The sequence below is a fragment of the Micromesistius poutassou genome (genome assembly GCF_964030765.1).
Source record: "Micromesistius poutassou genome assembly, chromosome: 19".
Classification (NCBI taxonomy): Eukaryota; Metazoa; Chordata; class Actinopteri; order Gadiformes; family Gadidae; genus Micromesistius; species Micromesistius poutassou.
Window position 1 is genome coordinate 3,617,136 of NC_140289.1, and position 16,051 is coordinate 3,633,186.

A 16,051-nucleotide genomic window follows, 5' to 3' on the forward strand; every position below is an offset into this window, starting at 1 on the left:
ACACTTTTCCCTAAAAGACGGCGGCTAAATAAATAGTGACGTTGACGCATAAAGTATTGTCCTGCAATAACGGAGGCTGCCGTTTCAGAACCGCACTCCTAGGACTGCAGGTCCAGGACGATGGCGAGTTAATTCTTCCTAGGATGGCGTTGCAAATAACGCATAGGTAAAGGACTAGATTCATACATTTGTAATTTTAGATAGTTGGGTGATAAAGTTAACATAGCCTTTCAGATTAGAGATGGTTACGTTTAGGTGTTTGAGTTAGTCGTAAGATTCCTTCGCTGTCCAAGTTAAAATAAACACATATAAAAGAGGGTCCAATAAATAGGGTCCTAGGACTGCGGTCGTGAAACTGCAGCGTCCAGTAGTACAGGAACAGCCGCCTGCCTGACCAACTGCGCAGGCGCGGAAATGTAAACGGAACATGAAGACTCCTAATTCCTAAACACATACATGTTGAGATCCTCTTTCTATCGTCGAGTTTGGTGACGCATCTCCCCTTTCGTCCGATAAAACAGGTAACGTTAGGTCCGTCAATGTCCGTGTTGTGTCGCCAGAACAGCACCAATTATTTGCTTGCTTAAAAAATATTGTTTGGGGTAAACATCTCTGGTAAATTGACTAGCTAGGCTAAGCGGATGTTTTCATTGGGTGGTAGTCGAGGTCGCTGGTGCTCGGCTTACTGTACCGGTATCATTTGGAATTGGCCAGTAATTCATATAAGCATTTTGCTTATGGTTATGGTTTGTTATTGTCACACTGAAACGACATACGTCATGCAATGTCAACCCAAGGGACTATGTCTAGGTAGAATGACACATGTAATACGTTTCAGTAAACCGACATATGTACAGGAAGGATTACGAGGATTACGACAATCACACAACAGACATATGGATTTATTTGTATTTTACTATCACAGTAGTATCAGGGAAATGGTCTGCCAACGTCGGGGTCACGTGATGAGATGGAGGTTTGACAGCTCGCAGAACATGTGACCTATTGGGCTTGACACTGAGCCAGGAAATCCAATACAATTCATTCCCATTCAAGATATGTAGTCAATACTTTGGACAAGTGCCCCCCATTACGTTCAACCACAACATGATGGAATTCAAACACTCAGGCTATACTTATACAGATATGTTGTTTTTTGTATCTTGTCTTCTCTCTCCAGGGTAGGGATGTCGTCACTGTGGTGGGAGGGTGACAGCTCCCCCGCAGCCATCTACATGAACGGCTCTAACTGCTCCACTTCCACCCAGAGCAGCTTTCTGAAGGACGTCCAGTTTGGAGGGGTGCCCGTTGTACTGCTGCTCGACTTCTGTGTCTTTTTGGTGTGTTTTTGTATTTCTGTCTCTGTGTGTGTCTGGTAATATGTGATCAGAAATTACGTCACCCAAAACAATGACCAGTAAAGCATGCCCGATAACTTTTTCCACAGATAATAGTAAGCCAGAATGTATCTTGTCATATTATATGACAATAAGGGCTGCAGCTAACAATTATTTTCATAGGCGATATACATTTATTGTTTTAATATTAATCCTACCAAATATTTGGATTGAGCTGAAACATTAAGCTGCAAATGCTTGTTATTTGTACTTCATAAATGACTTAAAACTAAAAGATGATAAACGATTATCGAAATTGGATTAAATTGCATTCTTTGTCAATTGATTTATTGACTGATCTTGTAGCCATAAGGAAAATGCATTATTTTGAACATCAAAATCTTGTTTGTGAGAATTTCAACTCAAGGTTTTCCAAATCTGAAACTAGCCTTTTGTTATTGGTTACTGTTACATGTTATTTTGCCAGACATCCACAAATTGTATTAGCTTGCTTAAACAGATTTTTTTCATGAGCCAAGTGAGCAGCTGCATATGCTATGCGAATGATTTCATTGAATGAAAGTTGAGGTAGCTGATGGTAGGCTTAGTGTACCTATTTCATTCCGGATTGGTAACTAGGCAATACAAGCTTTTTGCTAATAACGCCAGCCCCACGCCGTCTCCTACTGAATGTGTACAGGTTTTTCACACTGAAACATTGAGTGTTAATGAGTAATGTTTACTTCATGTCAAACACAGATCCTGCTCGTCCTGTTCTCGGCCATCAGGGGGAAGCTGTGGGACTATGGACGACTGGCTCTGGTCTCGGAGGCCGATGGGTCAGTCTTTGGACTTCAATCAGTCGTATGATTTCATGAATTTCCCATATCGCTAAAATGAATGTAAAACAGGAAATATTGCTGGTGCACTCCTATAATCGTGTTTTAATGGCAGCTTGAGTTTCTGAGCTTCCACCTCACTTTTTGTTCTTCAGGTTCATGGAATCAACACATCGCCGATTCGGACGCATGACATCCACCGTGGACGACCCCGAGACTGAAGCGGTGCGTCTCAGAACTAATCCGATTTACCGCGGAGATGCGTCTCAATAAAGCCTCTTACATGTTGATGGAATTTCTATTAAAGTCTTCCACATGATCTGCAGTCATGTTACCACAAGTAACCGATCAAGCATGATGTCACGTTTCCCAGTCCCATAGTTTGTGGAAACGCGTGATAAGGCTCTCTGCTTATCAGTGGTTGCTTATCAACGCTTATGCTTATAAAAAAACACACAGAGGTGACATTTCAGGTTTCAGAAGTAGAAGTTCCCCTTTGGGACTTATGGAGGCAAACGTTGGCGTTGTCTCAACCCAGAGGTTAAACTAATGAGTAGGGGGGGGGGGGTTTACCAAGTACATTCCTAATAAGCATCCTGCAGTATCTCATTATTAACTGCCATGTTCATCAGCATTTTAACAATAGTCTCCCTTTCTACTCCATGTGTAGGGCTGCTGCTCGTGGCTCCCCTTTGTCATAGGAATGGAGTGAGTGTTCTTTATGATCTGCACCAGTTTGTTTGTTATAGGAATGGTTTGAGTGTTCTTTATGATCTACACTAGTTTGTCATAGGAATGGATTGAGGTTTCTTTATGATCTACAGTAGTTTGTTTTTTATAGGAATGGAGTGAGTATTCTTTATAAACATCACTTGTTGTAGGTTCTTATCAGCTTAAAAGATTTTGATGTGATAGTAGATTACGGATAAATTAAAAGATATTCAGTATCGGGTTCAGGTCCCATATCGCTGGCCAAAAAACTCACTGCATCCTTTATCAGAAATCAATAGATGTATGGGGAATGGTCCAACGAAAAAAACGACTATAGAAACACTTTGCTGAAACACGCCGTGTAACACTGCCTTAATAGCTGTCATGTTCACTCATACGCTCATGTATGTACGTACTAGCTCAGGTCTTGCTTGAGGGTCCACACAGAGTTAGAACTGCATGGGTAGGTTACTCCCAGCAGATACTTGCTGTGTCATTATCTTGCCTCTATCCTTAATCTTAAACTCCTAACCCATGTGGCTCCTGCATCCATTTGCTACAGTTCAGAGAAGATGAAGGCCAAGTGTGGCATAGACGCGGTCCACTACATGTCTTTCCAGCGCCACCTCATCTTCCTGCTGGCCCTGGTCACCGCCGCCTCCCTCGCCATCATCCTCCCGGTCAACCTGTCCGGGACCCTGCTAGGTGTGTGATGTTGACGTGTGAATGTTATGAAGGAGAACCAAAACCCCAACCCAGCTTGTAGACGGGTGGGGTATGTTTGGTCTACTCCCGCACCGTGCATGGTATGATGTATGGAAGTCAATGTTAGCGTTAAGCGATAATAATGTGATTCGTTATTCATAATTCTACAATTTTAAATTTTCATCCAAAGGTGGTAACCCGTACGACTTTGGAAGGACGACTATTGCTAATCTTCCACAAGGGTGATTATCCGTTTCCACACATGCATCTCTTGATATTTACCTGTGTTGATCTGACATTAGTTTTGCATGGTGGCAGCATGATGACTTCTCTTTGATATCGCTCTCTAGGAACAACCTGTTGTGGCTGCACACAGTGTTTGCCGTTCTGTATCTGATCGTGACCGTGGTGCTGTTGCGGCACTACACGTCCCAGATGAAGGGCATGCGGCGGGAGACGGTGAGTGTGTGATTAAACCATAGACTGTAAAAGATATACGGATAGAGCATCCCGTTTGTCCGTCTAAAACTTCTAACCACTGCGAGACACCTATAGACTGTTAAATGAACTGCACATTTGCCGCTTGGGAAATTATGCTACTGCAAAAATATCTTCTATATTATGCAAAAATATTATCATCAACTGTCAACTGTTTTGCAAGTGAGCATTACTCAAACTGTGTAAGCAGTACTTTCTTCTATAACGCTATAACTACTTTTTATGATTCAAGGCACAATAACATTTTGTGGCTACTGTTTTGCAGGCCAGAAACACTTTGTTTGTGCGTTCAGTCCCGAAAGAAGCCACTGATGAAGAAGTAAAGACGCATTTTACGTAAGTAACGTAACATATCATTATCTGACTGTGGGCTCTGATTAATACGGACAAAATATCATGTTTAACTGTATTTATATGTTCTTCTGCTGTTCTGTCTTCGTAGTCTGGGCCTTATGATGCCACTGTAAGATGCACTTCTCTAAGATGTATTAGATAAGTGAGAGAGTGAAAAATGAATATAAAGTGGCTGACCATATGTTAATCCATGATTGTGTCACTGAATTTTAATGCACCTTCCCATAAGTGACATTGACCAGCATCACCAGCCGTACCTTGACGGATCTGCTTGTGCTCTGCAGGGAGGCGTACCCTACCTGTCAGGTGACTGCTGTCACCCTGGGTTACGATGTGGCCAAGCTCATCCAGCTGGACAAGGAGAGGTACCCAGGCCAGAGGATTCCTCATATAAACGCATGAGAAATCTATCGGGGGGGAAAGAAACCAATGTTCCCTCATGTTCTGTCCCAGGATGCGAGCTCATAAAAACCTGCGCTACTACGAGAAGGACCTGGAGAGGACGGGGAAACGCGGGGCGATCAACCTCCGCCTGTGCAACCTACTCTGCTGCTGCGCGTGTTGCAATTGTGAGAAGGTGGGTGCTGCGGACGAGGTAACGTCAACGGATTGTGCCGACACCCATGTTGTGAAACTTCTTTTGTTTGAGTTGATCCCATGCATCAAATAGAAAGAATGGAAGGAGGAGATAGGATGACGCTTTATGATGCGAAAGAACGCCAGGATATGCACGTGTGCCATGTGTATCCTGGGGAGCAGGTCAGGAAAAGGCACAGAATCGCCCCCATGTGTTGTTTTCACTGCTGAAAGCACCTCTGAAACCGCATTCAACTGAAGTGAGTCTGCATAGATAGGCAGTTGTCAACAGACAAAAATAAGTGCATTGTAATCTCCCCTTACTTAACACTATTGTGCAACTATTGTAGACTCATTTCGAGTTTTATCGGATCAAGGAATTGTTTCGAGTCTACACTCGACTAATATTTCTGTAGCTCTGAGGGCAGAGGACTTAATGGCGTTGTTGGTATGTTTGTAGATGGAGAGTTGAAAATAGTAAGACTCCACATCTACATTATATATTATTTTCACAACTGTTACTGTAACAGTGTATTAAAATGATCTACACACATCTATATTCATGAAGTACCCCTTTTTTTCATGAAGTACACATTTTACGGTTAAGGTAACCTTTTAGTTTGGGCGGTGTGTTCAGGTGGATGCAATAGAGTACTACAGCAACCAAGAGGCAGCTCTGTTGGAAGAAGTGAGCAAGCAGAGAGAACTGGTGCCACAGCGCCCCCTGGGGATGGCCTTTGTCACATTACAGTCTGAGGCCATGGCCAAATAGTAAGTATCCTCTTTCAACCTCCCTTGGTTTTTTTTGCTTTTATTTTAATTCAACTTGATGTGTATTTTTATTTGTAATGGCACTCACTGTGTCCCTTTGCCTGTAACACATCAGACATTTCATGAGTTAATTGGAAAAGACTTGGTACAGTTGTTTCTGTAATTTTAATTATGTGTATCTTTTGGGAGCGGCCTCTTAAAGTCGGGCAGCCCTTCAAATTGTAGTTGCTCCAGGATTGATTGCATGCTTTCATTGGTCTCGGCATCACTTTGGGATTCATATTGGATTAGTTGGATAAAAGCATCTGCTAAATTAATCTGAACTGAAATGTGTTCCTTCCAGTATTCTCAAGGACTTCAATGCCCTGGACTGTGGAGGCAGGGCAGACAGCGAGGCGGGCCGAGCTGGGTGTGGGTGTGGGTGTGGTTGTGTGGGATGGGAGCCACAGCCCTCGTCCCGCAGTGCCTCTCTGAAAGTGAAGAAGTGGAAGGTCTGCTTTGCCCCCCATCCCACTAACATTTATTGGTAAGACAATTGTTTGACCAATGGTTTGTCATTGTCATCATGTTTATTTGTGACTGGCCAAACAATGGTTGACAAAACACTGTCTTTGACTTAGCTGAACCGGACTCGGTTATGATATTTTACTTTTTTGACATTTATTTTCTTTCATGAGAATATATTAATTATATGTAATTTCAAAGGTGGCATTTTGTTCACGACTATAGGCCTACACCTCAGGGCATTCTGATGTACGTTTTGCTGGTCATAAAATAGACAGTTTGGATTTAGGGGTGGTTTTAATTTGATATATTCATATATTTATGATATGAACTAATGAAAATCGGTATCGGCAAGAAAATCGGTATCGGCCCAAAACAAATGCAATCCCATTTTATGGTTAAAGCAGAAACCAGTGAGATGATTCCCTGTCCTTATGGAGCCTACCACGCTGCTAACCCCTATCTATAACCTGCCCCCTCCACTCCAGGGAGAACCTCTCGGTGCAGGGCCTGGGCTGGTGGGCGCGCTGCCTCATCCTCAACCTCTTCCTCATCCTCCTGCTCACCTTCTTCACCACGCCCTCCATCATCCTCAACACCATGGAACGGTACAACGTCACGCAGCCCATCTCCCACCTCAATGTGAGCTCCGCCGGGCAGCCGCCCTCTCACTTAGGGCTGAACGATTTGGGGAAATAATCGAATTGCGAGTATTCTGACCAATATTGCGATTGCGATTCAGTATGCAATTTTATCTTTTTAAAGTTCTGTATGTTCTGTATTATTCACTAAACAACACACAACAAGCAATAAATCATTCTATAGTATGACCAAACCAACATTGGAAGCAGTCAACATATAAACTGCTCTTTCCTTTAGGCTAGGCCTATGAGTTGAGATGAATTGATGTTATAACATCTTTGTTTAACTATTTAATTGTAAAAGAAAAATAAATATGAATCTTACTGATCTCCAGTCAGTAAGAGTAACAAATCATAAAAAAATCATAAAAAATACAATTTAAAAAAAATACTACTTTTTTTCTGTGTTTCCCCCAGAGTGCCGTCATCAGTCAGTTCTTTCCCACCTTGTTGCTGTGGTCCTTCTCCGCCCTGCTGCCCACCATCGTCTACTATTGCACGCTGGGAGAGTTTCACTGGAGCAGGTGAGACCCGCGTGGTCGCACTTTGGGTTGTGTTTGTTCCTGTCCTGTTTTTTGTGGCACTCTTGTCGTCGTTGCTCCGCTGGCCTACAAGAGAACCTGGAAGAGGACGGTAAACAGTCTGGGCAGGCCAATCAAAAGAAGGGGTGGGGCACTTGAGCCGAGAATCGGCGCATGTTCGTCTTGACACGGGGTCGAAGGGTGGGACAGGCAGCTCGACTGACCAATGGCTGGAAAAAAGGCTGGGCGAAAGTTAAAGTTGAGGTCGCCATTGCTCAAAAAGGGTCACAGGCATAAAGGAATGGGGTTTTTGGGACCGCTTATGAAACTGTAGGACCAGAACCAACAGAATGCAAGCGTGTGGTTTTGTTTAGGTCACATGTCTGCTGACAATGATGCCACACACACACACACACACACACACACACACACATGAGTGTATGCTACTGTACACACAGTTACAGCAGGGCTAAAGATGTAGCAGTGGAAAGGAAAAGGTGGGCCCTGAGGCTAGAGCAGATGACAAAGACCGAGGATCTACACAGTACAATCGTATCTTATCTTAACCGGCGCTCCATGTTGTTGTTCCCCTCAGGTCCAGCGAGCAGCTGAGCATGATGCACAAACTGTACATATTCCTGCTGTTCATGGTGCTGATCCTGCCCTCCCTGGGCTTCACCAGGTAGTCACCGGCCTGACGCCGCCCCCCCCCCCCCCCACACCCAGAACACCTGCTCCTCGCCGTAGGAACCTCTTTAGTCACGCTTGTGTAACGTCGTAGCACCAGGACCAGCTGTCTGCCGCTCAGTCCGCCTGCTTCCACACCGTCTTGGTTGTCTGAGGGGTCGTTAAAAAATAAAAAGGCGTGCACGTCCTGTCCACCACTTTCCAGATTGTTCCGTTTAACATTAGTTCAAGGTCATGCGGCGGTATGCGTTTTAGGTCCGTCTACACTCATGATCATCGTTTTTTTGTGAGCGGTTGCTTTTTTGATGCGCAGTTGGCTTCAGACAGGCTTCTACTCCTGTGTGGTCTAAACTCCTCTGTCTCCTCTCTCAGCCTCGCAGTGTTCCTCCCCTGGCTATTTGACAAAGACTTTCTTGACAAAGGGAAGATGAGGTTTGAGTAAGTCGTCCACACGTTTGTGTGATTTGTTGCATTCTACTCATGAGAGGCTCTGATCTTTTCAAACCATCGCTCTAAAATGGACCCCATTTATTTTCCTGTCATGGTGTTAATATTATTTGTGTTACACTGTACAATGTGATTCACTCTCACGATTAACATTTACATGTAGCACCTGGCATTTAGCAGACACTTTGATCCAAAGTGATTTACAGGTCTCTTTGATGCATACAGTTAGACCCCGGACATTGGGAACCACTACAATATCCATTTATTTCTCCAGGTGTGTTTTCTTACCTGACCAAGGAGCGTTCTTCGTCAACTACGTGATCGCGGCGGGCCTGCTGGGCTCGGGGATGGAGCTGTTGCGGTTGCCAGGGTTACTGCTCTACACCATCCGTATGATGCTAGCCCGCTCTGCTGCAGAGAGGAAATACGTTAAACAGGTCAGTGGTGGAGTTGTATATCCTAGCAAAATGTCCATGACTGGGATTAAAATGTACCCTTAAATGGATAGATTAATGTGAAAAAAATATTTCTTTGTCCACTAGTATGTATATAAGTTCTGTTTTCTGTGGCTGCGTATTAATATTTAGAATAACTGTTTATCTTTGGAACAGCTGTTTGTAAATCATTTCTTATAACTCATTTGTTTTTTTTCTCATGATCGTGTGAGAGCAGACAAGAGTGCCGACCGGGAAAGTAAAGTTGAGATACAAATATGAACTAATCCTAATTCATCATTCCCACAATCCTTTTAAATGTCGGTATGGGAGCCGCCATTTTCTTATTTGTTTAGTGCTCGGTAAATATCCCACTATGTTTAAACATGTCTGCACTCAAAGGGCAATCAAAGGGCCACCTGTATACCTTTTGGCAGTTATGCGAAGTACTTGAAGACGGTCCAAAATGGTCTGCTGCGGTTGTTTGTGTTACAGAACCAGGCTTATGAGTTTGAATACGGAGCCATGTACAGCTGGACCCTGTGTGTGTTCACCGTCATCATGTCCTACAGCATCATCTGCCCCATCATCGCTCCCTTTGGTGAGCAGTGATCCACACACACACACATGCACGCACGTACGCACCAGGCACTCACACACCCACACACTTTTTGCGATATTAAACCCATTCATTTTAATAAAACACAAACAAGATGTACATACATGCAAACCAAGAACACACACACTCATCAATAACACCCCCTCTTCCTGACAAGCTAAATACGCAGCTATTTTTCCAGATGTGACCCATTGAAACATCAACAATATTTACAGGGGCTTCTTTGAACCACAGCGACAACCGGCAAAGCAAACAATAAACAATAAATACACCACCGGCTTTCTAAAAACGGGATTGGCTCAAGTGTCAAATAACAGAGACACACCTCATCTCGTCTGATCTCATCTCTCGTATCCCAACGCGTCCTCCAGGCCTGCTGTACCTGTTGCTGAAGCACCTGGTGGACAAGCACAACCTCTACTTTGCCTTCCTGCCCACGCGACTGGACCGCCAAGTCCACCTGGCGGCAGTCAACCAAGCGCTGGCCGCACCCATCATCTGCCTCATCTGCCTCTACTTCTTCTCTGTGTTGCGGATGGGTAAGATGTTTGTTACTTGAATGTTAGTGAAGTGACCTGAAATCTCACTTAAAACCTCTTTGAGCCAACGTGTCACCATAGCTTGTACTTTTATTTGGTCCAAGCTGTTTATTTTTCCTCTGATCAAAGGTGTTTGTTTAATTATGTGTTTGTGTGTGTGATCAGGTTTCATGGCTGTAACGTCCCTCTTCACCTTTGTGGTTCTGTGTGTCACCGTTTTCATCTTCACGGGCTACAACTGCTTTGGAAACTTCAAGTATCTCAGTCCGCATAACTACTCGGTAAGTGTGTGTGTGTGTGTGTGTGTGTGTGTGTGTGTGTGTGTGTGTGTGTGTGTGTGTGTGTGTGTGTGTGTGTGTGTGTGTGTGTGTGTGTGTGTGTGTGTGTGTGTGTGTGTGTGTGTGTGCCGGCATCCATGCCAACACCATCTCCCTTTGTTCATGATAGGTGAAGGAAGAGGATGAAGAAACGGATGAAAAGGCAGAGCACGCTACGGTACATATTGAAATCTCATATCAATGTTTGCTTCTGGATGGATCAGATCCAATGCACACGAGGGAAACAAGCTTTGAACCATCAACAGAGTGTATTCCCTCTCGCATCCGTCGATGCGTCCTCATTGCTTGTTCTGTCTGCCTCATCTCTCTCTCTCTCTCTCTCTCTGTGTTTCTACCTCTCTCTGTCTCTGTCCGTCCGTCCACAGGCCTATCTCCCCAGAGTACTGAGTACAGAGGAACCGGATGGGGCTCAATCTCCTCCTTCTTATGGCTCCACACAAAGCAGCCCTGAGCACTCTGCTAGCCCAGTGGATGATACCCTTCTGCTGGCTTGAGTCTCCCCGTTAGTGTCCAGGGAGGTGGAAGGACTGTACTAAGGTACATTTGTTGTTTTTTTACGTTTCGGTGCGACTCGACCCACTGTAGGCTTAAACACCCTAGAGCCCCCTTTCTATTCATTTCATTCATTTTATATTTATTTAAAAATGAAAAGCATTTGGAAATATATAACATAAAATATCCTTGGGTCGGTGGTGGCGCATCATTGGTCAAAATATTCAAACTTATATATGAATTTCTTCAAACACTGTCAAACCAAAAAGTGCCCTTTGAATCTCAGCATGGAGTTCATGTGTCAGACTTTCTTCTACTTGGCATTTTGAATGCTATGCATGAGTTGTACGTCACAATTACAGCCATTGTATCCTAGATTTGTTTGTGTCATTTCCTGTCTTTCAATACGGTTTTATGCTGGAAGTATAATGTTTCCTGATATGGACCATGGTTTGCTTGGTGTAACAAGAATTCAATATTTCTTGAGGTTTCTTTTCTGTTATCAATGTGCACATCTCTATCAATGTCCTATTAATATCAATTGGGGGAGATCTTTTATCATTCTTCAGTAGAAATGGATCAAAACAAGCCCTCTGCTGCTGAGCTTCCCCTGTGTTTTCACACACGCTTTACACAGTTTTTCTACACAGCTTTTGAGATGTCTTTGAATCCTTCATTGTGCCTTTTTTAAATGACGAATGGCAGTGCGCAGCGGAAGAATGTGTTTTCCCAATGCAAGCTTCCTGTTTGTGGAAGAAAATGTATCAATGTGTACAAACATAAATGTCAATGTATCGCTTATTACAACAACCCAGCTAAAAGGAGGGAGGCCGATGCTGGGAGAAAGTGAGCTGTTTTCTTTTGTATTCTATGGTTGCTCATTTGCACATCAATTAACAATCAAAATTAGAACGATTTTTATTGTAACTAATAAAGGAAACAACTTGACGTCAACTCTGTTGGTTGTGAGTTTGGTTGCGAGCTGGTTGTGTGAGCTAGTATATGAGTGGCATCATACAATTCCCAACCGAGTCAACGGGGGGCACTGTTGAGCTAAGAAGGGCGCTTCCTGGCGCATCTCGGAAATCTGAAGTCATTCACAACACAGTAAAACAAAAGAATTCTGAATGTCCGGGGCTGCATTGAAGACTCCTAACTGGGCTTGACACTGCTATGAACCCTGGCACAGCATCTCTGCACAGCCCTCATCGTAACTCCACCTCCTCACCTGATCTCTCTCCCTCTCTCGCGCTCTCTCTCACACCATTGTCTCCAGTCCAATTTCCTTGTCCTCCTCCCCCTCCTCCTCCCTTCCTCCACATTCCCAACCCTGGCCTCTGCATCCTTCTCACCATCACACCACCGATAAGTTATAAAAAGAGAACTGTTGTCATTCAAGTGTCAGTCTGTTTCTGCAGCCGCGAGTTGCAGTTGTTAAATATGGGCAATGAGGTGCTGAGAGAACAACGTGCCAAGGTTGTTAGGAAAGATAAATAGAGCATTTCTTTTCAGCACCCTTATTGATTTTCTGTCTCTGGGATTAGGAACATTGTACTCTAATAGAGGGCTACATTAAACCTCCAGCCAAATAGCGGGGAAAGATGTGCAGTAGCAACAAAACAGCTTTGCAACAAATAAGTACATCCTGGCTTTAGCGATTGACACACTTTGCTCTTGGTTATGTGTTACTAATTAGTTGGCATATGCACGCATACACATCCATCTAAACCAGTAGTCCCTAAATGCCTCAGACCATGACATTACCATTAAAGACCTCCATATCGCCAACGGGCCATCTTATTACTGCAACTCACTAGTCAAGGTCTCTTTCATAGAACTGGACAACACATTAAAAGGGTCTAGTTTAGCCTGTGTTTTGCCTGTTGACTGTCAATCAGCCTACTAAAAAGGCTGGGACAGTAATTGTTTGGAGATACTGGATGAATGCTTACCCCTTAAGCATGTTCAAATGCACACTTTGGAAGACACTGGAATACACTACAGTGGCCATGAGGACTGTATACAATGGGTATAACTTAAAGGCTGCTCTCATTTCAAACAATTACATTTTGTTACAACATAGAATGTTATAATCCATACATTCCTGATCCATTCCTGATTCCAAATATTCAATCTTTGCCTTGTTGTTCTCTTGCTCCCGTTCTCTATTTGGCTGTGGGATCTCATGACACATTTTATTTTATGATAACCCACCCCAGACAAAAAAAATAATAAACACAGCCTGTTAATATAGTCATGGAATTATAGTGCATATTATAGTGCATCATGGGAATCGACTAATCGCCCAAACACACAGAAGAGTTACTTGTGAATAAACACAAGGTCACATGCAACAGCTGTTCAGACATCCTCCTGTGGCTCCTGCAGATGAGCTGAGAAGGCGTTGCAAGTCTTATATTGGACACATGATATAGAGATCTTGTCTTTTATACGTGGGATGTAGCACTTATATATAATATATGGTTCACACACACCGCATTCCAACGCCACTGCACATTTCCAAAGTGACCCCTGACCTGATATAATGTTCATACTGCAGACTCACAGGCTTGTGTGTGCGTGCGTGCGTGCGTGCGTGCGTGCGTGCGTGCGTGCGTGCGTGCGTGCCTGCGTGCGTGCGTGCGTGCGTGCGTGCGTGCGTGCGTGCGTGAAAGTTGGCATAGTCCCAGTTATGTTTCCAATATAGCATCTCAAATTCAGAGGTACACACTTCTCATGGAGGCTGCTACAGAACCACTCAGTCTGGTTTTCTTAAAGCAATGCATATCTGTGATGCTGTTATTGGAGATCATGGTACGGGTTAAAGGAAACACTAAATTGTCTATTTTGGGGACATTTAGAAGAGGGTACCATTGCTGGGTATAATGTCAGTCACTGCCTTATGCTTGGGTATGCAGTCAAGTAGGAGTAAAATGATGGGTTCATGAGTACATGTTAGCACCAAGTATAACTATAAAGGTAAAAAAGGGTTTTTATGTGATTCACAATGATGCTCAGCCATGAATTGGCAGACAATTCTTTTCCAAATATGGCCTCACCTTCTTCAAAAACGTTTTTGGTTTTTGATTGCTCTGTAGATTGCTACACTTTTCTTTGGAGCTGCCATATTTTTAAACATTTGGCAGACTGTGGCACCCCTGGCTCCCTCCTCTGAGCACTGATTTGTCCTATGACTTTAACACTTTCGGAAAAGCCTTTCAACAGGGTCGGGCCCCGACCGATTCTGAGAAACGGAATGTAAACTCGCGAGATCAGGAAGGTCTCGGAAGGCTAAAACACGGTCAGTGCTGTAGGATGTGGTCAAATCCCCTAACCTTACTCGGAGGTATTAACGTGATAGTCTACACCCCAAATCAAAACACTTCACAACACAAATGGTGTGCTTGTTTATGTGTGAAGGAGTTAAACCCAGTGAACCCAGGGCCCTTAACACATTCTTGGCATTGTGACCGCCTGTGCTTCATTACGCTCCAGACACTCTTTATTGAGTCCGTTCGCCCCTTGTTTCTTAATACTCACTTCATTCTGAGGGCCAATGAACTTAGGAAGAACGTGTGTGTGTGTGTGTGTGTGTGTGTCTGTGTGCGTGTGGTTTCACATGTTCAAGCATTCACACACGTGTGTGTGTGAGCGCGTGCATATTAATTAAGACTTAAAACACTTTTCCTCCACGTCACCACCAAGATTGATGGGTGTGATCTCTGACCCTTCCGATTTGTATATAAACATTGCAGCAGCCAATCGCGTCATCGCGTGGGATTGTTGCAGCCAATGGGGTGCTGCGGCAGCAGCATGCTCTGTGGCGCTCCCATCTTTTGTCCCGTCGGGATTAGTGCCATGGCAACGGTGGTCGCCTGGGAGGTGAGGTTCCCAGGGCAGCAGGGGCCGACACAGAAGCCAAACGCTGAGGGTCCGACACTGGAAGCCCCGCCCCTTGCCGAGGCTACTGGGGGTCACCAAGGATGGGTGGGTGGGGGGGGCGGGAGTTACAGACTGTGTTAACAGATTTAATCCTACCAAATACTTCCACATGCCACTCGCCAACTCTACTGAGGCATACGTGTGTGTAAAAAGTTTGTAAAAAAAACTTTTAGCCACACAGTGGCTAAAAGTTACCCCTCTCTCCCTCCCCATTCGTTGGTGCTCTGAAACGCCTGGCCCGCTGGGGGTCCCGCTGGCTGAGGCCACCAGCTAAAAGAACCAGCAGAAGCCTCCTGTTCGGTCTGAAAAAGTACAGGCAAACAGTCAACGGGCACAGTGTCAATGGACTGCATTTATATAGCGCTTTTATCCAAAGCGCAGTCAACCATGCAAGGGGACAGCCAGCTCGTCAGGAGCAGTTGCGTTTAGGTGCCTCACTCAGGGACACCTCGACACTCAGCTAGGGAGTGGCGGGGATCGAACCGGCAACCTTGCGGTTACCAGCCAACCCACTGTACCAACTAAGGTACTGCCGCCCCCTCCATTTACAGTGTGGCTTGGGAAAATCCCCCCCTTTTATAGGACGCCAAAGAATGCCGTTTTATAACACACCGGCCCCAGTTTATCCCGGACCTGAACCCACCTGCTGTTTATGTCGGTGTACATAGACGGATCGGTGGGTTGATGTCCCAAAACAGAGTGTAGTCCTGCTCTACCGCACTGAGACAAAAGCGAAAAGGTTTCCAGTATTTTCTTTTTCAGACATTTCTACATGATCCATCGTGTCCAATTTACACCAAAAATGTTTGGGTTCCCAAAGTATAATGGATGTTTCACGGTCAAATTGATATATCGTCAACCTGTGAATAATGAGCCCACCGGTAAACGTCTATCGGTCTGAATCCATCACCGGTTCACACTGTGGGTCCTGATGGATGTGCTTTTGAATAACAGCATTGACGTTGACCAGAGCCCTGGTTGTTATCACAATGCTCCTGAATACCTTGAGCCATTCTGACCTCCTTTTATGTCCATCCTCAGAGAGCCTGTTAATTATTATTCCAATGTTATCCTTTTCTTTCTCGCCGGCTGTCCT

At 44.4% G+C, this 16,051-nt stretch overlaps 1 protein-coding gene across 1 annotated transcript; it reads left to right on the forward strand.

Annotated features, from left to right (window-relative positions):
- The first annotated feature begins 383 nt into the window (after window positions 1–383).
- tmem63a (transmembrane protein 63A) lies at window positions 384–11,967 on the forward strand. The gene is made up of 23 exons (XM_084483594.1): window positions 384–521; window positions 1,181–1,340; window positions 2,097–2,176; window positions 2,332–2,401; window positions 2,847–2,884; window positions 3,450–3,592; window positions 3,783–3,834; window positions 3,943–4,051; window positions 4,356–4,426; window positions 4,729–4,809; window positions 4,898–5,021; window positions 5,658–5,791; window positions 6,135–6,317; window positions 6,784–6,937; window positions 7,354–7,460; window positions 8,053–8,139; window positions 8,517–8,582; window positions 8,866–9,028; window positions 9,521–9,626; window positions 10,016–10,183; window positions 10,349–10,464; window positions 10,631–10,678; window positions 10,887–11,967. Exons 2-23 carry the CDS (start codon window positions 1,188–1,190, stop codon window positions 11,013–11,015), a joined length of 2,382 nt encoding a protein of 793 aa, XP_084339720.1. The 5' UTR covers window positions 384–521; window positions 1,181–1,187; the 3' UTR covers window positions 11,016–11,967.
- Window positions 11,968–16,051: the final 4,084 nt, after the last annotated feature.

Coding starts and splice junctions, on each gene's coding strand:
- tmem63a (XM_084483594.1), top strand. CDS start 1,188: ATGTCGTCACTGTGGTGGGAGGGTGACAGCTCCCCCGCAGCCATCTAC. Junction 2,885..3,449: donor CCCTTTGTCATAGGAATGGA/GTGAGTGTTCTT, acceptor CATTTGCTACAG/TTCAGAGAAGATGAAGGCCA. Junction 8,140..8,516: donor CCCTCCCTGGGCTTCACCAG/GTAGTCACCGGC, acceptor CTCCTCTCTCAG/CCTCGCAGTGTTCCTCCCCT.